This window comes from Callionymus lyra, chromosome 15 (assembly GCF_982586985.1).
Source record: "Callionymus lyra chromosome 15, fCalLyr1.hap1.1, whole genome shotgun sequence".
NCBI classification, from domain to species: Eukaryota; Metazoa; Chordata; class Actinopteri; order Syngnathiformes; family Callionymidae; genus Callionymus; species Callionymus lyra.
The window spans coordinates 18,602,089-18,628,028 of NC_141832.1; the positions used below are offsets into that span (position 1 = coordinate 18,602,089).

At 39.4% G+C, this 25,940-nt stretch overlaps 1 protein-coding gene across 1 annotated transcript in view; it reads right to left on the reverse strand.

Annotated features, from left to right (window-relative positions):
* Positions 1–642: 642 nt before the first annotated feature.
* plekhh3 (pleckstrin homology, MyTH4 and FERM domain containing H3) overlaps positions 643–25,940 on the reverse strand; it is a 50,625-nt gene continuing 25,327 nt past the window's right edge. Inside the window, exons 4-13 of the mRNA XM_087808593.1 lie at positions 21,581–21,763; positions 19,526–19,683; positions 15,379–15,502; positions 13,405–13,702; positions 8,863–9,070; positions 8,634–8,761; positions 7,147–7,267; positions 6,579–7,070; positions 5,067–5,258; positions 643–3,244 (exon numbers count right to left, since the gene is read on the reverse strand). Of these exons, the coding sequence (XP_087664719.1) occupies positions 3,086–3,244; positions 5,067–5,258; positions 6,579–7,070; positions 7,147–7,267; positions 8,634–8,761; positions 8,863–9,070; positions 13,405–13,702; positions 15,379–15,502; positions 19,526–19,683; positions 21,581–21,763 (2,063 nt within the window). The 3' untranslated portion in view covers positions 643–3,085. The remainder of the gene's footprint in view (positions 3,245–5,066; positions 5,259–6,578; positions 7,071–7,146; positions 7,268–8,633; positions 8,762–8,862; positions 9,071–13,404; positions 13,703–15,378; positions 15,503–19,525; positions 19,684–21,580; positions 21,764–25,940) is intronic.

The following is a 25,940-nucleotide window of genomic DNA, read 5'->3' on the forward strand; positions in this document are numbered from 1 at the left end:
GTTCTTCAAATTACAAAAAAAAATAATTAAAAAATAAATTGGATATTTTAAAAAATGAATTAAAAAGAAACTCAGGAAAAATAAATTACCCACAATGCAATATAGACTCATAATTCAATCAAATACTAAGTATTAATGTTAAAGTAGATGTTACTGGGAAAATTATGATAAGAACCATTTAAGTAATTGCAGAGAAATAAGAAAATACATAAAAAGAAACATTACAATAAATGTAATCATACACAGAAGTAGGAATTGAATATGCATTATTAATTTCAAATAAAATTGAAAAAAATGACAAGAAACTACATTATAAATTATAAAACTTACAGTACAGATATTCTTGAGTTTCAGTTGACTAACATGCAAACTCTTAGAACTGGTCGATCCCAAATTCAGATTTAATTTCTTCATGAGTTCAATTCCTTATCTTAGAAACCAGGTAAAGCGAATAAATACAGTTTCAGTGCCCACTAGATGGCACTCTCTAGAGCTTTAAATCCCAATTCTCACATTATCTTTGAACTAAGGGCGCCATCTACTGAGCTTTAAAAAACATGACACTGCTTCATGAAGCTTCATCAACCACTGAAAACTACAAAGATGTAATCAAAACATCACGCTGAACAAAAGCTGTTAAATTGTGTTCTTTTTTTATTAATTACATACAGTATTTATAGTCTTATTGCACTTCCTTGAAGGTTAAAAACAAACAATAGTGCAAAGTAACTAAATACACACACACACATTACATAAAGAGGTACCATGCAGCATACAAACAAGCTTCATACAAAAAAAACTTTTTTATTTTCTTAAAGGTGGAGCTGCCTGCAGCTGCAGTAGAAAAAAAAGATTGAAATTTGAGTTCTGGCGCCAGGATTGTGTACTCAATATTTATGGGTCAATAAATTGGGGCGTGTGGAAACTTAAGTGTTTGTTTTCTTAAAGCAAAAAAAAATAATCATTAAAAGAAAAATCTTTGGTCCGTTTACTACACTTAATCATTGGCTTGTGAGTCAACACAAAAACAAAATTAAATGGCTACATGTGTTTGCAAAGAACCAAAAAGTATCGTTGTGTCACATAAGGGGTAGAATCCAGGGGGCACACGCGACTCGGCGATTAAGACTTTTCAGGTGAATCATAAAAAATAACAGTCTGCTGCACATGTATGAAAACAACCCTGGACTGATCAGCCGTGACATGGAGGTGATGTGTTCAATGACCGTGGGTGAAAGTTTATCATTCGTTCATCCAATATCATCAATATACAAAGATCGTTTTCTCGAAGAAATTGATCGGTTTTTATTTACTTTGAAGTAAAACATAAGGTGAAAAATGAAAATTTTCATGTCGGCAGTTTTTGTTAATGTATTAATTAATTGAATTTAAGTCAAAGATAAAGATTTCCTTGCACATTTTTTGAGGATCAAAAATGATCTAATTTTGTTATCAGAATTTAAGATAATACATTTACGTCCGCTTTGTTTGTACAACGAGTCCCTTGGAGGTGGAGACTCCTGGGATCCATGACGCGAGGTGACAAACCTTGATGTTTGACAAACCTTGATGTTTGACATCTTGATAGCTTTTTTTAAAATATTTTCTTATCTTTGTTCCTTTCCATTTATTGATTTTTTTAGCATCTATAATTTATTCAATAAAAAAAAAGAATTCTTTTGAAATTCTTCCCAAATTCTTCTCCACAATAGGAGTTCCAGAAAATCAAGGAAAAGCCTGAACAAATAAAAACATCTTATCAGTTTTATCTGGACCTTTAAAGTATATACTTTATTGAATATTGTTTTGATTGTTTAAGCGCTTTGTGACCCTGGTCTGGAAAAGCGCTATATAAATAAAAATTACTTACTTACTTAATACATTTACGCCCGCTTTGTTTGTAAAACAAGTCCCTTGGAGGTGGAGACTTCTGGGATCGATGACGCGAAGGTGACAAACCTTGATGTTTGACATCTTGATAGCTTTTTTTTAAATATTTTCTTATCTTTGTTCCTTTCCATTCATTGATTTTTTTAGCATCTATAATTTATTCAAAAAAAAAAAAGAATTCTTTTGAAATTCTTCCCAAACATTTAGGTTAACGTTTCTTTTGAGCGTTTGTTTTTCCCTCGTGAGAAAACGTCGAATGGACGAATGATAAAGTTCGGCTTCACCCACTTTAGCTTTCTGTGTGAAAATAGACGACGACATAAAAGCACCTGTTATTTCGACAGCGTGAAGCGAAATGACCTGATCAGTCGGACGAGTGTCTCGTCGAGGGGGTAGGAGCTGCGAACGAGCGGCCCGGGATGTGTCAAGTCCAAACATCCAGATTGTGGTGGGAGTTTTTTTTTTTGTTGTTGTGCAGATACACAATCATCTGGGATTTCCAGAAAGTGTGTGTGTGAGCGAAACATCTGTTTCTAGTTCTCGAGTTCACATGCATGGCTGCATCGACAGTTCCAGGTATTGGCAGCCCCCCCCCGGCCCCCGGTCTTATGAAAACTGCCACTGATGAGGTCCACTTAAGGCCGCACGAGAACGTGTGTGTGTGTGTGTGTGTGTGTGTGTGTGTGTGTGTGTGTGTGTGTGCGTTAATGATCTCCACAGCAGTGCGTGACGGACGAGTGCTCTCGAGGAAACACAAGTAGGACACGCTTCCAAAAAGAGCTTTTCGTGATGGAAGAAACCCAAACTCTGACGTCGCGGGATCACATTGTGTCCAGGGTTGCGGAGGAGCGGTTGCGTGACAGGTCGGGTTTGGGGGGTTGCGTGTGTGTGTGTGACACCTCATCAGCGACCACATTGGTTTCTGCAAAAAAACAGAGCCCCCCCCCCCCCTCCCCGCCATTGCCTTCTGACCCCTGCCACCCCCGCCCACCACAGGCCAGCCCCTCAGCTGTAAAGCTCTCAGTTCGGGTTTATTTTCGTGGATCGAAAACAGCCGTCTCTTTGTTTTGGCTGCAGTGGCGTTCCCAGCAGAGGCGGGTGAAGGGTCCTGGGGGTGCAGAGGGAGTGGGGGGGGGGGGTACAGGCCACGTGGAGGAGGACTGTGGGAAGTTTTTCAGGGGGGGCGACTCCGCAGTCACACCGTCTCCGAGGGCAGCTCCAGGAGGGCGTTGGGAGACGTCAGGTGTCGGAGGGCCAGCTCGTCCGTGAGCGTGATGCCCACGTCGTCCCCCTTCCCTCGCTGAAGGTGGGTGGCACTGAAGTAGGCATTCATCAGCTGCATGATCTCAGTCAGCTGTGTGGGGGGGGGGGGAGAAGAGAGAAGAGGGGGAGTCAGATTGATGTCTTGTCCCAGTGTCTGGCACCGTCACGGGCGAGATGATGTCACTCAGTCGCTGAACAAACGGAATCTTCCAGAAGAAGTCACGCTCGCTGCAACTGCTGATGCCGATCTGTTCCATTCTTTCTTTTATTGCAGTGAAATTTGTTTCTGAGGCACAGTCATGATAATAATAATGAAATTACAAGGATACTATATTGATTTAACGCCTTAAAGAAGGTTAAATTAAACCATTTCAAGGGCTGTGTGCTGAGCCCCCTTCTGTTCACCCTGCTGACGTTTATCCATGGCAACTCAATCTGTCACATTAATAAGTCTTTACGACAACGCGACAGTGGTAAGATACATTAATAACACGGACAGGAAGTGGCGCAGCTGGAACGTCGTGGGAAAAAAAAAAGTCTTAAAATGTCACAAACGCGTGTCAATACAAAGTTTTCACACAATTTAGTTTCTAATTTTGTTCTTGGGACTATTCCATTGGAACTAGAGCTCTTAGACTCTGGAGTTCTTTCAACAGTAGCGGATTACAGGTAGGAAGTGAAACACCAGTGCTGTGTCTCAAATCGCATACTACTCTTAGTATACTAGAAGTTAGTATGCATCAGTTTAGTGTACGTACTAACTAGTACCAAATGGCGCACTCAATTTCACATACTAAGAATTGAGACGCACTAACGCACTAAAAATACTAACTTTGAGTACACTAGTATGCGATTTGAGACACAGCACTGGAGCGTTGGTGCGTAGAAAATACGCAATTATAACCAAAATTTTTGGTAAATTTGTAGTTAACAAGGGTAGGTTTAACTTTACCAACCCATTTGACTGAAGGTATTGTTTTTTTTACAACTGTTATGTAAAGTGAAAGAAGTTGCAAAGCTATACCTGCTAGCTAAGCAAGTCGATACCAGTGCTAGCTCAGGTGTTGCTAAGGTAAAAATGAACACTTGTTACTGGTTGATGAGCGGCATTAACTAACATTTCAGGACTGAAAATAAAAGGAAGATTACCTGAAGGGAAACAAGCTAGGTGAGTACAGACGGAGAGTTTAGAACATAAGTACGACCCCAATGTGGCCCTTTGACTGCATTTATGTGGCCCTTATGAGGTCGAAACATAATGTAGAAACTAACCGTTTTGTTTTGTATTTGTTTACATTATTCATTACTAGTCTCTTTATATGACTATATAATTTTTGTTCAGTTTGGTGAGTATTCATTGGCCCTCGAACATATTTAAGTGAATATAAAACATTATATGTAGAAAGGGTTTTATATTGGATCTTTTTTATGTTTAAAAAAAAAAAAAAAAGTTATATAGCATACAATAAAATTTAGTTTTTATTTAGTTTTCGCTCCCTTATTTTTCCTTGATGGCCCCTCACAGGGAATACCGTATGAAATGTGGCCCCTGGTTTAAGAGTATAGTAATAAGAGTACAAATGTGAAGCTAAGAAGACACTGTCGCTATGATTTCAATAAAAGCCAGTGTGTTGTTGAATAAGTGATCATCAAGTTTTCACAGCTCACAAACGCTTTTTCTGAAATATTTTAAGTAACCGCGGCAGGAAGCCAGCGCGTGTGGTTAGCGACGGCTGTCGTTTTAGGCCAAATTAATGAGGTTTTGTCAGGAGTGTGAGGGGGGTCTGGGGGGGCACAGAACAGTAAATGATTCTCAGGCATCCCGGCGCGGAAACGCTTTCACGACGCGTCTCCCGGCAGCACAGGAAATTGACAGGATTTTTAATTTAAGCGGCTGAAAAGTGAGTTATTACCTTGGTGGTTTCGAACAGCAGGTCGCGATCCCCCGCCGTGATCTTGAAGGTGTTGCTGTCGGACACGCCGTAGGAGCGGATCTGGCCGAAGGGCAGGGACTCGAGGGCCTCGGCCTCCCCCTGGCGATACAGGGACACGGACGAGGCGGCGACGCCCAACCACAGCTTCTGGGAAAAACTCCCCGACGAACTCTGAAGAGACGAAAGATCGTCGTTAGACCTTTGGATGTAGACGCTGAAAACAAATGATTCTTCTTGTCGTACTCTTGACATCTGCATGTCATGTGTCAGGTCTGGTGCTGGGATCAATAACATCCTCGTCGTATTACTTTGTTCAAGGACATTCCGTCTGTTAGCAAATAGCTCCGAGTTATGAGCGGAAATTCCAATTACAGATCCAAGATCAGACGATGTTGTGTTTTTATCAGATAAACACATCCTTATTGTGTTATTTTGTATCCTTTTGTTTGTGTTTTTCTTTTGTCTATGTCCTTTTCATGTCCTATCTATCCATCTATCCATCCATCTATCAGTCCATCCATCCATCCATCTATCAGTCCATCCATCCATCCATCCATCTATCAGTCCATCCATCCATCCATCCATCCATCCATATATCCATCCATCCATCTATCAGTCCATCCATCTATCTATGCATCTATCCATCCATCCATCCATCCATCTATGCATCTATCCATCCATCCATCCATCTATCCATCTATCAGTCCATCCATCTATCTATGCATCTATCCATCCATCCATCCATTTATGCATCTATCCATCTATTTATCTATCCATCCATCCATCCATCAATCCATCTATCCATCTATCCATCTACCAGTCCATCCATCTATCTATGCATCCATCTATCTATGCATCCATCCATCCATCCATCTATCTATCCACCCATCTATCCATCCATCTATCCATCCATCCATCTATCTATCCATCTAGATTCTAGAAGGTGTTTAAGGGTCGCACAGAATTGCGATATTTTGACACCCTTGTATGTTCCCAGCAGCCAATGAAAGAAGTTTAAATTTATAATAATAAAATAATAAAACAATGGGTGAAAAATCGCATTATGTGGGCAGAAATGAGCTGCTTGGTAGAGGTCTGCGCCTACAGAGGGGCTTTTACAGTCTGACAACAACGATGGTAACCATGAACCACAAAATACGGGTGAATTACAGTCAAAAATTATTGGCGAGTCGTCAAATAATAAACCTAGAAAAAGCACTTAAGCGTAAAAGCATTTAAAGAATCATTGATAACAGCAGGGGGCAGTAGTGTTTGAGAACTTGTCTGCATAACACACTGAATTTAAGAGCAAGGGCAGTTCATTCTGAATGCAGGATTGTGCAAAAAAACAAGTGACTAATCCTTCAAATTATTAATGGATCCATATGGTGATTTGGAAAACCACGAAAATGCATACATCTTTTCTCTTTCAACAAATTTCTGAAGTAATTTTTCAAAGCGAGAGACTTACGGATATTAAAAAATACTCACAATGTAAAAGTCCACTTCGTACAGGGTGCAGCTGAATCCCGACCACTGGCGGGCAATGGCGAGGTAGGCGGCCATACTGTCCCGTGGGTTGTATCCGGCCAGACCTTTCCATCGCTCCAAGATCGACCCCATCACGGCAGTCGCTTCTTCTTTCAACCGGCTTCGCAGCCGCAGGTCCAGCTCCGCTTGCTGCTTGTGCGCCGCCGTGGCCGTGTGGCTCCACAGCGACCCCGACAGGATGCCCGAGGGAAAGCGCGGCTGCGCCTCGGGGCAGTCCCGAGCTTCCACTTGGCACGGGGGCAGGGCCTGAGGGGCCGAGAGGGACATGAGGACCCGGGTTTCCAGCATGTCGCTCGGGAACAGTTCGTCCAGAGGAGGGCAGGGCGTGTGTGTGCTGAAATCCCCCACGACGCTCTGGAGTCTCAGCGCCGCCAGAGCCTGGAGGTCTTCTTCACAGGCCGGCAGCTGCCCGCGGACCATCATCTCGTGGCACTGTGGAGGCCAGATTCGGGATCAGACCCGAAAAGACAACTTCCCACAAACCAGGATTTACTACGACTCTTCGTACCTTCTCAAAGAGCAGCAAATACTCGGGACTGTCCACGGATATGCCGTCGGCGTCCAGGAGGCAGTAGAGCTTGAAACACAGCTTCCACTGGGAGTTGCACTCGGAGTCTTTGGCGGAGAAGCTGCGCCCAAGAGCAGAGAAGACGTTAGACCACATCAACCCGATTAAACCTCAACGCGCTGACCCGTTTCCCAGCACCAGGGTCTTTGTTTGTCATGCGTTACCATGTAAACGAGATAAAACCCAGGGCTGGAAAATGAATCTCGGATCTAAACTTTCTGCCAACATCCGTCTGGAGCTTCACATGTCCATCATACCTGTGTTACGTCCGACTCTTATAATAGTTATAGTCGTAATAAAGAGTATTTTAAGATCCTGAATCATAGTCAATGTTCAAATAATTCCACTTCAATTTTGTTTTGCCGTCAAACTCTAGGCCAGGGGGCCTAATCTGGTTCGCCCCGTCGGTTTTATTAGGCCGAAGGCTACTTTAAATGCCTCAGGTTTATATTTCACTCAATAAAAGTTTAAATTTCGTGGCTCAAAAAACTGCCGTCTCTTTGTTTTGTATTCAAATGCAACGATAGGACCCAAACAGATATTTAAGGTTGAGATTTAACGACCATCAAGACACTTTCTCAAATAGAAAAACACTTTTTTGTACGTTTGTTTTTTCGGACATAAATCCACAAAATATCTATGTTCAGAGAGATGTGATGAGGTGAAAATCGGATTTTGTTAACGTAAAAAAAATACATTCTACAAAAAAAACTTTGTTTTTCAAAACCGAAAATACTAACAAATAGTTAAAAACACATGAGCAGGAACCTGAACCTAGCATTGAAAACTCTACAAACTGGTTAAGTCAACACTAAAAAATGCTAATATAATTGCCTTTGTTTTCGTTGTTTGTCTGATTAGCATTACCTATCAGCATCATTAGCACTATTTGACTTTCACAAACATGTAAAAAATATATAACTGTAGAGACACGTAAAAAGAAAATTCATTATATTTAAGAAGTAAAAATACACAACATGAAAAAGGTTGCAGTCCATTTGAATTTTGACGAAGGACCTCAAACGACCCCTAGTCCTGACTTTGGGCGGGTTAAAACTAAGATCCAGGCTAGATAGGCTAAAACTTTGCTCTTTAAAGATTCTTTTTTAGAACCTGAAATGGGCTTTATATTAAAAATAGGCCTAAAGAAATTAGTAATTACATTTTAGATTAGATAACATAGACTTTATTAATCCCTCTGGAGATCTCCTTTGGGGTATTGGGTTTCCAGTACACAGCAGACGAGAGTTTCATAAAAACAAGAACAAGAAAAAAGTGCAAAAGATGACAAAGTTCAAATATATAAATATAAATAAATGTATATAAAAAGTAAAATAATAGCAAAATCATTTGGGAAAAGGTATTAAACTTGCTTCTTCAGTACAAGAAAACAGCATGAAGATTATTTTCCATTTTAAGTTGCAAACCTAGTGAGGACGTCGGCAATCAGAGCCCCTCCTATCACCAGGTGCTCCCACAATGCATTCTGCTCGTACAGTGCAAACGTGTTCTTGCTCTCCTTCAGGCCGAGCTTCTCCTGCATCCTTCTCACCACCTGCAGACGACAAAACCCATCAGCTCAGAGGCGGCGCTGGCTAGAGGACACAGAAGTTCCCGCTTCAAAGCGAGAGAATCCGAGGCAAATGTTTTCCAAACCTCGTTGGCCGTGGTGTGCGAGCTGATGTAGAGCTGGCAGGATCCGGGGCCGGGATAGTGCACCGTGCATAACATCTCCTGTCGGCTCATCAGCATCTGGATCTCTTCCCAGGATGGCACGCACTCCCGACACTTGGTCTTCTCCAGAGCCTCGCTGATGAAGGACGCATAGTTGTCCATCTCCGAGTCAGGAGTCTGGCTCTGGATCCTGCGGCGAGGAGGAGGAGAAGAAGAAGAAGTGTGAAGGGCTGGAGCAGCAAACTTCATTAGGAAGAAAAATACATTTTTTCCATCCGGGATTAAAAAGCCTTGGCGTCCAACTCTCCACACAAGCGTGTAGTTAAAGTAACCACAAACACTGAGAGCTCACATCCAACCATGATGTTTGGATTCAAAACTCCACCTGGAATCCTGACAACGATGCCTATGGCTGGTCTTTGTACTGTGTTCATCATAACACTCAACTAGATTTGACTTTGGCAAAGTCCAACAGGGTATCAGACCTAAAATTGTCTGGTGTATTTTATTTTTAAATTCAAGATAAAAAAAAAACGACAAGGGAAAATAAAAACGTCATCACATTTTTAAAAAAGTGAAAACATAACAGGCGTATTACTAGTTTTATTATCTATACTACTTCCCTTATATGCAATGTACTGTAACTGGTATTATCAAGTCAAGAAAAAAAAAGAAAGGATAAAGGTAAATAGGTCAAAGAAATCAACTGTATCACAATACATCAAAAAATAAGGGGGAAACGTCTATTTATTGTATATAATTTAAGTTCAATTATGCTAGGAAAAATGTACTTTTTTAAAATCATATTTAAGGGATAGAAAAGTCACACAAAAAACAAATAAAACTGGGCTAAAAACATATTTTTTGATCGAAAGATTGTGGTGGCAATGGCTTTACATTTGGGCTGAAAGCCGAAAAAGCGATGTCCTCGAATGACACGCGAGTCAAACTCACAGCAAGTTAATTGATGTTGGCCTGATGCATGTTCAGTAAATAAACCTTTTTTTCCAGCCTTGAGACTTAAACTGTGGAAAGATTTTTGGGCAGATGTGCGACCGAGTTAGACATCCGTGTCGTATAGTGACACAGTTCGTAATACTATCACTCTTTATATACGTTATTAGTTGAATAATCTTGTTTATTTTAATCATTAAATAATAATCTACAAACAAGTTTAACAGGCTAAGTTCAGGAGCAATTATATTGTTAACATTTATGTTTATAATTTAACATTTTAAATGTGGAATGTTTGAATTTTAGGCATTGAATATTGTTTTTAATACTTAAATAACTGAAAAAACGAATAATTTAATTTCTATATTGAAAGGTTGAATTATTGTTATTTCATTTAATCATTTCATTTAATCACTCAAAGGAATTTGATTTAGTAAAAAAAATAGAATTAAAATTGTTTGGTATTAGAATTATTCAAAAATATTTGTTCTAAAGTCAATCCTTCTTTAATATGTAGCCTTCAAAATTAAACATAAAAAAGTTTGATTATAGTTCATCTATTTTTACATTAATTAGAAAAGGCTATAAATGAAAAAACAATGAATCTATATAGTTTATTTTTGAATTATTGTTAATTAATATCAAAATATCAAACAAAAAAAACTAAAAAATTGATTATTGAAATAATGATTTAATAAGAATCAATTCAACCTTTGAATACAGAAGTTATTGAATTGAATTATTTAAAAAAAAAAGAAGGAAATGTTTCACTGGGTCAAGGTGACCCGAAGGCCATATGGAAAAAAAAGGGATACCACAAACAATTTCAATTAAAAAAAAACATTAATATTCCAATGGCACTGATATACTTCCATAGACCTATGACAAGAAAACCAACTTTTTTATAATAAAGTGCGTTTTCTTTGGTTTAGACTCAAAAACAAGGCTTGGAAACCTGGTCTAGGAAAAGGTGTTCCCACTTCTATCGACCGGAGCGACCCCCTACGTCGCTAGCATAGATGTGGTGACGGCGTCGACTCCAGCTGAGGTTTGGTTGTCGAGCGTACAAAGAGTGGAAGAGCAACTCGATCCTCGGGGCGTAAACATCGGAGGAACAACGGCAAACAAACGACATCTTCGAGGACATTCAACGCGACACAAACTCAAAGGGGCCTCTTGTGTCCGACCACGTCTGGCCCTCTCATAACTCCACGGCCACAGGGTGGGATTTGTCCTCGCGAAACATAATTAGGAATGTTCCACCGAGTCTGTGGGATCCCACCGATACTCCAGTCACCCCTTTTTTTCTACTCTTTCTCCCCCCCCCCCCCACACTTCTGCTCCTCTTTCTTCTGGACTATTCTGTCTGACGGCAGACATTCCCCAGGGGTTTCTCAGGACACCGGGTCCAGTGGATGAAGGGGGTTCTGGGCCCACTGCCCAGCTCTAGCCCCAGCTGCAGACTGAACACTGATCCGGAGAGAAAAAAGAGAGAGAGAGATCGTGAGAGCGCCGGGATCAAAACACACAGCGCTACCATTCCCTGGGTGCGTGCAGCAGCGATTCCCAGTGCAGACACATGCATAGATATGGTGCGAGACAGGAAAATTGGGGCAGCAGATTAGTTGCTAATAACTAAGATTAGCGTGCGGGACAGTGGGGCTAATTCAGAACCTGCAAATCCGTCCTAAAAACACTGGATCCGTCTGTGGGAACATGCTAACAATGTAAAGGCATATCATGCTACCATATCCAAACTGGTGGTGGGAAGTCTTGGCGCCGGTTCTTTTGCATGGATGTCTAGGACTGGATTTGATGGCCAGAATTCATGTCTTGTCATTGCTCTGCCTTTTTAAATACTGTCTGCGATGATTGTTTTTTTTATGACTCTCTTTTTGTAATTCTTCACTGTGCAACGTGACCACCAAACACATGTTTGGAAGTTGTTCAGGGACGACAGTTGCGTTTGATTCCATTCACTTCTATCATGACATGAGTGAAGCTTCCAGGAAGAGAAAAACGACACAAGTAGGTGTGTAAGAAAATATTGATACACTTAAATACAGGAGGGTTTTTTTTTTTCATGAAACTGTATCAGTAATTTACGGTTTATATTTCATAAAATTGAGTATAAAATATTCCGATAAAGAAAAAAATTACAATTAAAACACAAATATTTACGGCCTTTGTTCATTTTTTTCTACAATTAGACTTCCAGCCAGTAGATGGCAGCAGTCATTACGTCCTCTAAGGGAACAGCTTAGGTAACAGTAAAATTCCAAGAAATCCAAGCGATGACTGGGGACGAGAGGATACAGTGGACTCCATCAGCTTTTAAAGCTGAAGTTTAGATATATTTTGGTTTCAAAACAAAAAACGCAGTTACGACTTCATCAAGAGTCATGTGGTCTGTAAGTTCTGCAACACCAGAGTCAAGTACTCGACAATACTACAAATATATCCTTTGTTACTGCAGTATCACAATATATCGCAATATATTGCATCGTTGCCCCTGTATCGTGATATGTATTGAATCAAGAGCCTTATTGTGTAAACAAATACACATGGAGACTGTAGCAACATGCTCGGAGAAACTGTTTTCATAACAATGCAATAACACATTTGTTACACACAGATACAGTCTGAGAGCCACTGCCTCGTACTGCATAGATCAGGCTGTACAAAAGTCTGATCTAGTTCCACAAATCTAGAGGTTTCTTCACTCTTAATGGTGATTTCAAGAAACGGTTCCTCGCCTATTCTGACCCTTCACCTGCTGTCCCACTCAGTTCATGGCTTAAAAAATATATAATTCAAATGCTAAAAAAGGTTTTGAAACATGCATGTGATCGTAGGGCAATAATAATAGGTGGGGTGAATATGTAGGTGAATAGAAGGCTTAACTAGTTTAAATAATAAAACCAAAACAAACAGTTGAAAAAAAATAAAAAAATATTAATGTTCTTTAGTATAATAATTAAAACATTAAACACATAAATATCTTCCCAAAAAAAAAAATATACATAAAACAAATGTATAAAACAAAAATGAACCCAGAATAATAACAACAAATTACTTGCAACAGACAAATAATGAACTTTACATAAATTAAAGATTTAGCACAAAAAATAACTTTTATGTTTGCCTTATATCTATTTTATTTCATACAATTAAGGTGGATTTTGTAAATAACAGAACTAATTGATGAGATTAAAATAAATAAGTCATTTAAACATTTTTTTTTTTTAAACTCAACCTATTCACAAAGAAAATATATTCACAAAAACAAAACATCTTATAGTTAAAAACAAATATTGAGTGAATGAAAAAAAAAAAAAAAAGAATATAAATTAGAATAATCTCGAAAAAATGCTGAAAATTCCAAAATAAATAAATGTATAAAATGAATACAAAAATAATAAAATATATTACAACAGGAACTTTCTGGACACAAAACTGACCTCCAGAGGACCGGATACAAACAGGCAGAGAGCGCAAGTCGCCCACAAGCCACACTTTTAAAAGGGGATATGGATCACGTATGTACGTGAACACGTGTCTCGGCCTCACCTCTTGAGGTGGAAGCGCAGGTACTTGAGAACCGTGACGCCGGGCAGGAAGGTGCAGCTCATGCAGGTCAGCAGCTGCCAGTAGCGCAGGTGCGCGGCCGTGTTGGGCGCCGGCGTGTAGCTGGTCTGCTTTACGAGCTGACAGTAGACCTCGTCGCGCAGGGGTCGCAGGTCGAGGCAGGTCTGCAGCACGCCCTGGATGATGGGAACGGGATCCCGTGCGGACTCGAGCTGCTGCAGGCAGTTGAAGAGCTTCACGGCCTCCTCACGCACCGAGCCGTAGCCTTTCCCACTGTGGTCTAGAGGAGGACAGAGCTCAGTTGTTGCTGCTCCAGCGCCTGAAATAACCTCTTTTTCTTGACTTTAAAATGTCATCATCCACACAAACCGTTACATTTAGAAGCTTTCACATAAATAACTGTGGGCTGGAATCTATATTTAAACTCACTTAAATTATTCCACTATGATATTATTAATAGCAACACCTTTTTTTTTTAGCTCCATGGCTTAGAAAAGTGGCAGAAATAGCATCAAACAAAAGTGGATGAACAGGCCTTTTAATAGCCCTCTTGGATTTAGAGCAGTGTTGCTAGGTAGAGAAAGAAGAAGCGTGTTCTCAGAGTGTTGTTTAAATATTATTACTCATTCATAAACGCAGAGAAACATGCTGCCCATGGGCCAGAACTTTCCCATCGCACCATTTTGACGACCCATGACCCCATTAATAATCAACGTATTATTAACCCTTGTGTTAAGGTCTGAAGGAGGCCTGAAGACAAATGTTTTTGTAGTATCCCTCGTTATGTCTCGGGGTCAAGGCTTCCAGAAATGCATATTCAGCGGTGGAGGTCGTTCACCTTGACCCAGAGACAACACAAGGGATACCACATACACATTTGTCTTCAGGTCTTTCTTTTGGTTTCTTTTTTGCACTGGCTAATAATGATATTGGAGGAGTTTTCTTGCAACTAAAATAAACATTACATTTTTTTTAATAAAAGAAAAAACTCTGTATAACATCATAAAACAGTAGCTGTAGCTGTAAAACCGTGGAACTATTCAAGGAAAGTAGAGAATGGCAACTTTTTATTCAAAATTTGTTATTTATAGATTGTTAAGAACAATGTATACATTTAAAAAAAATGTTTTAATAAAAACTATATCGTCATTTTAATTGTCCGATCATGATCAAAAGGTTCTTGGGTTGTAGTAGCTTTTTAAACGGTGTTATTTTATATATTTTTTAATATTTTTCAGTTTTTCCCCAAACTATTTTCAGACATAATTTACTTCATCCATAATCCATTAAAAATGTTAATCCAGTAAAACGATTTTGAGGTCAATGTCTGGGCCAATTTGTAATGGTTTATTTAATGCACTTAAAAATAAAACTATTTTAATTTCACTATTCAGTTTAAAACTTCTTTTTTTTTTTAAATTACTTTATTAGATGTTTTGCTTAAATAACAATCATATCTGACGTTTCGTTACGATACGGATCGCAGGATCTTTGCAGAAAAACAACAACTAACGCGTATGGGAAACACTAATCTCCTGTATTAGCGAGAAGATTAATAGCTGCCATCTTTCATGCTGGTGGAGTCGTACCTGCGAGCGACTTTTGCAAGTGTGTGCATTTGGTGTTTACTGTACACACACTGCTGGTGTGAAAATGACTTTCTTAGGAGGAGTTTCAACTCCATCTTAATAATAAATGATTGTTTACTTTTATTAAACTTTATCATATATATACACACACTGCTACACAAATACACACACCCACAAACTTTATAAGTCGACTTGTGTAGTTACTTTTAATGATCATTAATCATTTTATACATTAAATGTTACACTTATTATCCTAATTTTCAATTACATTACTCTTGAAAATGAACATTTGTTGTGTTTCTATTTCTACTCATATAAACTTTAGGGATTTTTTCGAGGATACGACTTCAGTCACTGGAGTACTCACATGTGTGTTCCAGGCTGCCATAAGGGAACGGCAGCAGTGGAGCGTAGAGAGGACCCGGTGTGTACTTGAGGATGGAGTTGTGCTGGTAGATGTGCTCCACCACCTCTGGGTTGAACTTGTTCTCCTACAAGACGAACACAAATATGCTTATAGTAAAGAGGAAACTGTCACCAGCGCCCCCCCCCCTCTCCATCTGAGCCCCCAGGAGTCAAAGGGTGATTGAGTGCGTCTGTCCGTCAGGGGTGAGCGAGGTTGACTTGACCAGGGTCACACAACTCCACTCTGGGTACTTTCAAAAGGAGGAAGGTCAAGTGATGACCCAGCAAAAGCGGCGCAGCATGACTGACATGTTATATTTTATCTGCTGGTATCAATGAGTCGAGTGTGTTTGCGTGGATGGATGCCTCGCAGCGCCGCAGATGGCTCCCATGCTCGGGCTCCTCCAGCCACCTGTTGCTCATTAGTAACGTTGCCACAACTTTGGCTCGTCCTCGCCTCCGACGACCCCCCTTGAAACCTGCGACCGGTCGTCCCGGCGTGACTCTTCAGTGGGGCAAAGTTGACGCCGTTTTCTCGCCGCACGCCGCCGACATGCCAAGACGTTTTGAAGTCTGTGGAACACGTGCTTCTGCGGCGTCTTTGTCACGTGTCGCTCTCGCTCTGACCCCGCGATGACCACCGTATATTAGATTACGATCTAAATGTCAGCATCGACGGTTTTTTGTTCTTTTTATTGCCATAAGAATAACTGCACACAATAAAGTTAATCCTGATAAATCCCGACTGACAATATGATTCAATTTATTAGTTACAGATCTAGCATTCATTTCATATCTGTGCCTTATTATTATATTTGGCTGGTTTCAAAGTTTGTTAGAATTAATATTTTATATTTTTCATTTGGTGTATACATTTCTCAAATTCCACTTTTAAAGTTTTCCCTTTAATGAAAGAAGAAAATAAATCCAAATTCTTTTCGTGTGACAAAATATCGCATTTGAAGTGCAGTAGAAAGTATATTTTCCGTTAAAATCAATATTGGTTTTATTCAAGTAAAATATTAAGCTATTGTGGAAGCGCCAAAAGCTGCAGTTCATCGAGTGTCCACTTGAGGCTGGCCTTAGAAAGGCTTGAGCTGTGTCTCAAATCGCATACTTGCGTACTTAAACTTTTTTTTAAGTTTTAACTATTTTTAGTGCATAAGTGTGACTCAATTCTTAGTACGCAGAATGTAGTGCGCCGTGCACACTAAATAAGCGTACTAACACGCCCACAAAACTGAGTATAGATCGATGTTTGTTTTCTAGAGCTCCAGTTTGTCGACGGAGTAGAACTCAATAAAGTTATTGATGAATCCTTCAAAATATGTCTGGATCCAGATGGTAATCCAAAAACAACGTCAGAATTCAACCACTGATTCTCATTTGCAGAGGTAAATAGACGAAGCCGACATATGAATCATAATAAAATGACGTTTCCGACATCGACTTTAAATGAGCGATAATATCTCAATTTATTTGATAAAGCAGTAACTTCATGATCCTTTTATCACGTAAGTGCAAAGGTTGCGATACTTTTTATATTTTTATAAGCTCTGATTTGCGTAACTGGCTGCTAATGTTCTTCACTTTAATCCATCAAACAGAACCTGATAAAGTAATAAACCATATTATTAAGAGCCAGAAGTCCTGTTTTGAGTTTCCCTGTGATCAGGTTTCATTGAAAGTAGACGATAGTGCTCGGCACTGAACTTGTATTGTTTTTGTCAAAGCCGGAGGGCAGAAAGTTCTCCTCGTTCTCCATAAATAATCAGGGTACGAAATGCAAAGCTCACAAAAACGGTCGGCTGCTCGTATTAATTGCCAAATAAAAAAATATTCCAAAATAATAATGGCTTCCCAGAAGTACAAAGCACTTGCACTGCCTGGAAGGAGGGAGGGAAAAAGGAATAACAAGATTGCCTGACACGCATTTGAATAAAGTGGAATCATTCTTTTCCAAGCGTGTGATTTATAAATATGAGCAGTTTTACCATCTAATCTCGTCGTCAGATCTTTGTTCTACCTCTCAATCCCACACATGGCCTCTGCCCCCGCGATAAAAGTGGTGTGCCAGCTACCTCTGCCCCGTCAGCTGCCAGCACATGAATGTGGAGATTTAAAGATAAGCCACCCGAGGCCACACAAAGCATCTTCTGTTCGTTCCCCAACTTGACTTTCAAGGCGAAAACCGTTTCAAGAAAGTGTGTCTTGTGAGACGGTTCGGCATCTAAGGGAGGGTTTTTTGAGGGCCGTCGAACAGAACTCAACGTACCTTTTAGAATTCTAACCTCTGAAGGCCGGGGCAGACGGAGACACACAGATTAACCACTTTCGTTGAGATTAGAGGCTCGTGTTGAGAGATTACAGACACAGGAGGCCAAACCAAGGGTTGCTTATCAGACCCTGCTGCTTCACACCGAGACCCCCACCTCTCCTGCCACAAGTACCCATCACCGCTCTCCTCGGAGTGATGCAAGACGACCAGCACTTCCTGCTGCAACATTCTTCTCAAAACAACGAGCTAGCGTTCCATTTGTTGCATTTCCAAAAGCTAATGATTTAAGAGAAAGTCGAAAATGACTTGAGGTGTGAAAACACTTTGATACATAATATATTGCGATACTTCGACTCCGATATAAAATCAATATTAAAAATGTAAGAATTTTTTTTATTATTTTATGGCTCCCGAAACAATTATGAATCATTAAGGTGGTTTTCCTTTTTTTTTTTTAATATTATTTTGAATTTTTATTTTTAAATTTTTAGAACATTGGATTAAATAAAAATGATTTAATTTACCGTATCATGATTAGTACTGGGTATTTCCTGTGTGGCAACAAACTGAACTGTGTTTGTAGTACCGAGTATCAAAACACACTTTGTCTTTTAATGTTTCTGTTCCCACACAAGATCAAATCTTGATGATTTGTGGATCTTTCTGATTAAAAGTGAAAAGGCAGTGAACATCGGATTCATTTGTTACTTGTTAGCAAGTGTTCTTTTGCACTGAAAACTATTTGTTATTTATTTTTTCTGTAGATTTTACAGATAAGAGCGAAAATTTACTGAAGCTGAATAATTAAATTCGAGATTTGTACAATGTATAATGTCATTTTCTTTTCGTTTGATCTTATAAACTTGGTAGCAAAAAAACAAGTATCGAATTGAAGGTACCAATATTGGTACCGGAAATCTCCAATCAATACCGCAGTCCTAATCTTGATACTATCATATAGTGAGCCATATAACATGATGCAAAGAATGGTAAAGTTCTAGATAATATCTACTTGTGCTAGGTACATTTTCGAGGCTCATATACTGCGGTGCCCAACAATATGTCCGCAAGCCATTTGTTACCGGAACGCATATAAAAAAAACCAAATTAAATAATATCAGTTTTCCTGATATTACCGTCTAAATTGCGATACATTTTGAAAGTACTTTCCAAAGTAACATTAGTCTGTGACTCTTGACATATAAAGGCGCTTGTGTCGGTCACGTTAACTCGAAAAATAAGCCTGTAAACTAGCTTGAAATGGTAACAAAAAAACTACATTTATAATGTGGCCATTGTTGCAGAGAAACTATTCCAAAGCTCCTATTGACTCACCATTACTTAACTAAACTTTGTTTTTTTCTTAGTCTTGTCTACAACATATAATAACTTTGGAACTGTTGTATTAAATAGTGAAAGTCTCTAGATAGTGAAATTAACAGTTTGTCTAGGAAGCAATAATAAGTGCAACTACATTTTAGTATAGCTCAGGATCATGGTTGCAACTAAAATTTCTATTGAAACTTTGCTCTGAGGTGTAGGTTCAATTCATCATTGTACTTTCTACACATCATACTGACGATACATTAGCTTTGCTATTTACACAAGTGAAATTATAAGTCAACCTTTGCAATCAATAGAAAAAATCTTACTGACAACTTGAATTTGAAACACAAACCTCTATTATTATATATTCGTGAGAATGAGAACAACCAAGTAACCAACAAAGTAATGATCTATAAGCGAGATCTCTGGTGTGTCTCAGTCATGTGGTCTGTATCTGATCAAGTCAAAAGGTTATGGAGGGTGTGATGCGCGTTTCGTAGCTAACCTCGATGTCTTGGATCAGGAGCTGCGTCGGCGTGTCCACTGGAGCTTTGGTATCGATGATCTTCTGGACGGCACAGGCCCAGTGAACGGCCTCGTTGAAGTGTTTGGTGAACAACCTGTAGCAGTGCTTTCGCCCGTACACCGTGACGCTCCAGTAGCCTGGGGAGATTAAACATAAAAAGAGATTTAACCTTTATTTAACTGACACTTCTCTAAAGGGTTATCCAACAGGAAGTTTGGTGTGGGGTGCGGCAGGTTGCACATAAGGGTACAACAACGACACACCCTCGGCAACACCGGCCCGGCTCTTTGATTTCCTCTTTCATTCACGCCGAGGACTAAAGGTCAGTGGAAGACCAACCTCAGACCACACCAAGACCAAACAAGGTTTTTTTTTTTTTCTTTCCTGCACACGCTACACAACACACGTCCTTGTTCAAGATTCTCCTGGTGGCGAAGAGGAAGTGTGAGATACACGACGGGCCGTCTAGTCTGATCTGAAACCTCATGGCAGTTATCAGGCTTTCCTGCTACGTGACTTGGCAGCGTTTGCTATGTAGTAATGCAATACACGTACTAAGGGTTCTTTTAAACACTAAATACTAATTTCCTGGTGAGTTCCTTTCTGGACTCAGTCGTTCATTCTTCAGAGTTATTCCATTTCCAATCATTTTAAGAGATACTTATTCGTCATAGTCGCTGATTCCTGAAGTACAAAGAACGTCCTGCAGTAGCTACAGTAATGTAGATCTGTTCATGCTCAGTTTAAGAGACAAAACACAAACAATCAAAAATCAACTTAAAGAACATTATTTTTGTTGGTTGTTGGTTTCATTTTTTCTGAACAGTCATGACTCATGTAGTGGAACTCTCTAGACGGTATTTTAACGATGCTCTTCACTACGTAACTTTGTCTGGACGACCGGTCTGGATAGTCTGTGTCATAGAGTGTCATGTGACCGAACTACTTTACTCATCAGTGTTTTCATATGTAGTAGAGAGTAGTGAGCGATGGTTTATCTCACCAGGAAGATAAAACTAGAAACTGACATGAAAAAATTCAATAAAATAATAATAATAAGCCTTTAACTAGCTTTGTTAAAAAAATTAATCTACACAAAATAAAGAGTTAAATCTCGAATTTACGACATCGCATTTACACCAGGGGGAACCAGAAACACTACTTTAAATTCTAAAGACTGGGCCTTTAATAAAATGGGTAAAATCAAAAAACATCATCTACTTTATACTTTAATTTCTTTTTTTAATCTTTTTATATACATCTTATTTAAATATAAATGATAGAGGAATCGTGGACAAACGTGTAGGTAATACAATACTTCAATTATTTAATTTACTAGTTTTAATGTAGGGAGAAAATATTGACACAGGATTGTTTTATTCAGATACAGTTTCGATATTCAACATCAATGTTTAGATTATATTTTTTGGTTTCAAATTGATTTTTATCATAGTTCTTTCTGGTTTGTATTTCAATAGAGTGTGTGACAAATTAAAATAATAATATAAATAATATTAAATATAAAGGTACTTCAATTTTTCCAGTTTTCAGTTTCAATTGAGGAAATATTATTTTACAAAAACAATCCTAAAAAGTGTGATTTATATTAATCAAACATATTAATTGTGAACTAGTAAAAAATAAGAAAAAAAAAGCTCTTATGTTTTCACTCTGGCCTAGTTTATGTTGCATAAAATCAGTCAAAAGGCCACACTTTGACCACGTCAGCTGTAAACAGTGATTGTTTCTGATAAAAGACAATAAAAGCTGGTGTTTATCAACACGTCTTTCATTTTCAAAAGTAAATGTATACGTGTGTATATTTCCCATGTTCATTAATAATTGATATCAACTTAGAAGTGCCTCAAGCTTTGCTTCCTGAACTCATAAACCTCCAGAGAATATTTGACGCAAAACCAGAGAGCCGGGAATTAACACGACTTACTAGAATCAACAGAGATTACAGGCAAATATGAGTCAGCCGCGAATCTGCTCGTCTGTCTGCGCTTGTGTAAATATCAGCGTGCCACTGACCCGTTTCCTTGAAGGTCTGCTTGTCGGGCCAGATGACGGAGCAGAGGCTGGTGAGCACCAGTGTCCCCAGTCTTCGGGCTCCTTTCTCTGGTCCCGTGTAGTAGTCCAAAGAGTCCTGGCTCAGCACGAACCAGAAGCGACGTTGCTTGATCCAATTTCCTCGAACCTCGCGCAACAGCCACCCTGCGGAAAGAGGAATTGTACATTTAATATTCGGCTTATTTAGTACGTTTCTGAAGGGAAAAAACTTTGAAAATTGAATTAAATAAAAATTTATAATCATTTGTATATTCTTGGAGTAATTATATTTTAGAGATATGATCTATAATTGATCTCCTTTATTCAAATTATATCTTTTTTTTACCTTTAAAGTTGTAAAACATAATTTTAAGTTTTTTTTTCATTTTAAATTAATTATTGTGGCAGGTTGAAAGACTTAAGGTATTAAAAAACTGTCTTCATATAGTAATTTATTGTTTTGAACAGGCTTGAATAAATGCTGTAGTACATGTTCACATTCTATGAATTTGAAGTGTTATCTGCAACCCTAAACTCCACCAGCATGGGTAAATATTGCTGTGTTATTTTGTCTAAATCCATTAAAATCAAATGAAACATCAGGTTATTCAAGTTTGCATTTTTGCCAGCGTTGCCGTGGGGTTTTTTACAAGATAAGAAAAGACAAGAAATTAGTTTAATGAATAATGCAAAGGGCATGCAGTTAAGTTTTCCTTTAACATGCTTGAATGTACTAAAAAGGGTTTAATTTTCGTCCAAAATGATGTAGAAGTTGCAAATGGTCAGCCAAAAACGTTGGAGAACTTGCATCTTATAAAAGACTCGAAGTTACTCAATACTTGAGCTCCAGAGCTCTAATATAGTTTAATAATAGAGAGTTATAGTGCACAAGCAGTTCTGGTCTTTTTATCCTTTGCCGACCAAATACAAGGACCCCTGTAGCACCAGTGATAGGGTTACTGAGCAGACTTAAGTGCCTTTTATAGATAAAGATATCTCTATAACTGCCTTAATAAAGTTATATAATAACAAGCATGTTGCTTCTTACAAGCCTGGAATAGCACGTCAATGATCAAATGGACAAAAACGGTTATAAAAAAATAAAATAATAAAGACTTAAATGAAGATTAAAATCACTGTCGATTGTTGAAAAACTTGACATGAATCACCTTTTTTGGACGAGTGCCATGACTTCAAACTTGTCAAAGCGCCTCAAGCCAACAGCCTGTCTAAATCAGAAGTAATCCCTAAAACTTGTGATCGCCCATGATATGTAGCGAAAGTATGTGTGCGACGGGTGTGTTGGGGGGGATAAAAATACAGCCAGCTAATGGTGAAGACATAAAAGTCTGCAGGCGCTTTAATTACTAGTCTGTGGCCGACAGAGAGAAACTGAGGGAAGAAGAGAGGGGTACTGTAAAAAGTGCGACGGAGACAAAGACTCATGCATGCCGGAGTTGTTGCTCAAAGGCACGCCTGCTGGTCTTGGCAGATCTGGTTCTACAATACAAGATTGTTGTGTTGGAAATGTCTTGAGGGGTTTTGGGAGTCGGCGATGGCCCAGTTCCACCGTTCCCAAACAGCAGTGAGTTATGTGCACAAATTGTTCCGAAAGTTGAATTAAATCTTGTTGTCGATAAATAAACTAGTTTGGCGAAGAAGTGGCCAGATGCTGCCGGGAGAACGAAGATCCCCGCGAGGGTTAGAGTTCAACCAGAGGGCTATCGGAGAGGCTGGCAGAGGATTGCAGCGGACCACCTGGACTCGATGCTGAGTGTGGGGGGCCGGGATGTTATACGCCAATACTTGTGGGATGACTCGAGTCTGTGCATATGGTCGGTGCATGTATATTTGAAAGGCGCTTTAAAGGGAACAATTAGGCGACATACCTTTAACTTTACTCGTGAAACTGGAAGTGACGCCACTCGGGCATCACGGCTTCCTTTCGCGGTTAGCAAGCTGCGCGCCACCTGTCAGCCAGCGCGCCCCCCTTATAGCTCACATCTTGCCTCCTTGTGCTTTCACTCTTTCCCAAATTACTTTCATCTGCCCCGATTCCCGGCCCTAGCTGTTTTTGTCTTTGCCTTATAGTGGTTTGAGCATCGACTGCCAATCCAAATAATAATACAAAGGGGCGAGTGGTGGGCGGTAAATAGTCTTTACCGGCGTGTTTCCAGTTGAGAAAGTATTTTAAGTGGCAGGTGTAAACCCATCGTAAACCCAACAAATATAGCCAAAACCAAAACCCTGAAGGTTCTTTTCACCACTTCAGACGGGGCGGGTATCACACCCCCGAATACAAGTGGATTCAAAAAGGTACTGATGGTACTTAACCATTTTACGGTTCCACTAACCCAGAAACACGGCAGTGTACGCTCAAGTATGTTGTAGCAAGCTGCAATCAAGAACATCAAAGCTTCTTATCATTGGTCTAACTGTTGTAAACCGGTGGTGAGCGTGTCACTAGTTACCGCAAACAAAAAAAGTGAAATCCCACTGCTTTATTTAGTAACGACTGATTGGTCCCTAAAACACCGTATTTAAATTCTACGTCTTTGCTGCTTTGTCAAAAGTGATCTACAGATGTGATTGTGTTAGCTGGGCGGCAAAGCATTATTGGAGCTGTTCATGTCACCAGTACAGAGGTGGAAGGTTGGTCGCTGCTTTACGGATTACATATGATACGTAACATTCCCGTTTAACGAGGGACCACTGTACAGTGAATAACAACATTGTTTCGGAGAAGGCGAACTGGAGATTGGACTCCTCGTGCTATGTTCCAATCATGACTTGGTCTGGGTATCTGTTCTGTTTTCTATCTTGGAAATAAAGTCTGAGATGCTGCCAAGTGCTCACCACGTCGCTCCACTTTACTGTGCAATCATTTTTTATTTTTTATTGTATAAATTAAGCATTTATTAAATGCGCACTTTGACCAATCAGTGTCAGGTTCTGTAAAGTTGTCAGTTTGTACTCTACGTTGTTGTCCGTCTGTGAACGGTGAGGCGCAGCTTGCTGGACTCGGTTCCTATGGCGATGCGTCTTGGCGCAAATATCGCATTAATATCGATATCGCAAGTCAAGACTCCAACATCGAATATCGCACATATTTCCAATATCAAACAGAGATGTTTCTCGTCACGGGGAGATTCTGCAACTGGCATGTTTAAAACCCACCATGACGCCAACGGATATAGCCACGGCCAATACTCTAGAGTTACGCAAACTGGATAAATAAAAACTATGAGTCAAGATCGCCTGAGGACGCGCAACAGGGACGCAGACAAGCCGACGGGTGTCAGACATGGTGAGAAGGGCATTCCTGCTTCATCGACGTCTTTAGCACAGATATACAGAATCACATCAACACTTCCATCCAAGTGATACGAAAAAGCAGCAACACTTTTAGGACCCTCGTCTCCCATCTGGATCACATCGCTCTGTGTGCCCCGCTAATGCCTCCTCTGGGGGCTATGGCTCACCCTTAATTTGTTTCATTTGTAGCCCCTGACCCACACAGTCCCAGACCCTCAGACACATATTGAGAAAACAGACCTTTTGTGTCTTGACTGACTTCAAACGCCCTCCTTCTTCTCTGTCTTTAGGCTCAAAGGTTTCTTCTTATAGTCTACTTTTATATGTCTTGAAACCTTTTTTGCAAACATGTCCCCAGAAATGCTTATTTCAACTAAATGTCTTAATTCATAGAAGAATTCATTATTATCTCGACATAATTAAACATTAAATTCCAGGTTATTTCAAATGTTTACACATCCTGGTACCTTCTTACTCTACATTGGTTTCCTAGAACTTTGTGTTAGTATTTGCCCACATTCACGTGTTAATCTTTTAGACTTTTTTCACTTTCATTTTCAGGTACTTTCCCACCAATAAACCCTTTATTTACGCTTGTTAAACAATTTAAAAGGTGGCTTTCATCTTAACCTTTCTGACGTTTCTTAACAATTTCAAGAAAACTTTTTTATCCAAATATTTTACTCTTTTCTAATTAAAATGGATATATTTATACAGCAAAAATAGAACATGTATCTATATAAATAAAAAAGGCAAGGGTCCCTGATACAATATTATGCATAAACATCAAGTAGTCTTTTGGGAAGGAGAACAATTATATACTGTATGTTCACAAGAGCAATTGTGAAAAAGCAGTTCAGCTTTTATATCATTGAAGAAAAATATGTCACTTCCTGGTCGCTTACTAGTGACACATATGCTAGCTAACATAAGTAAGAAAGTAATTAATAAGTATTTATTGAGCACTTTTCTAGACCAGGGTTTCAAAGTGCCTAAACAATCAAAAAGTACTCCAAATAATAAATAC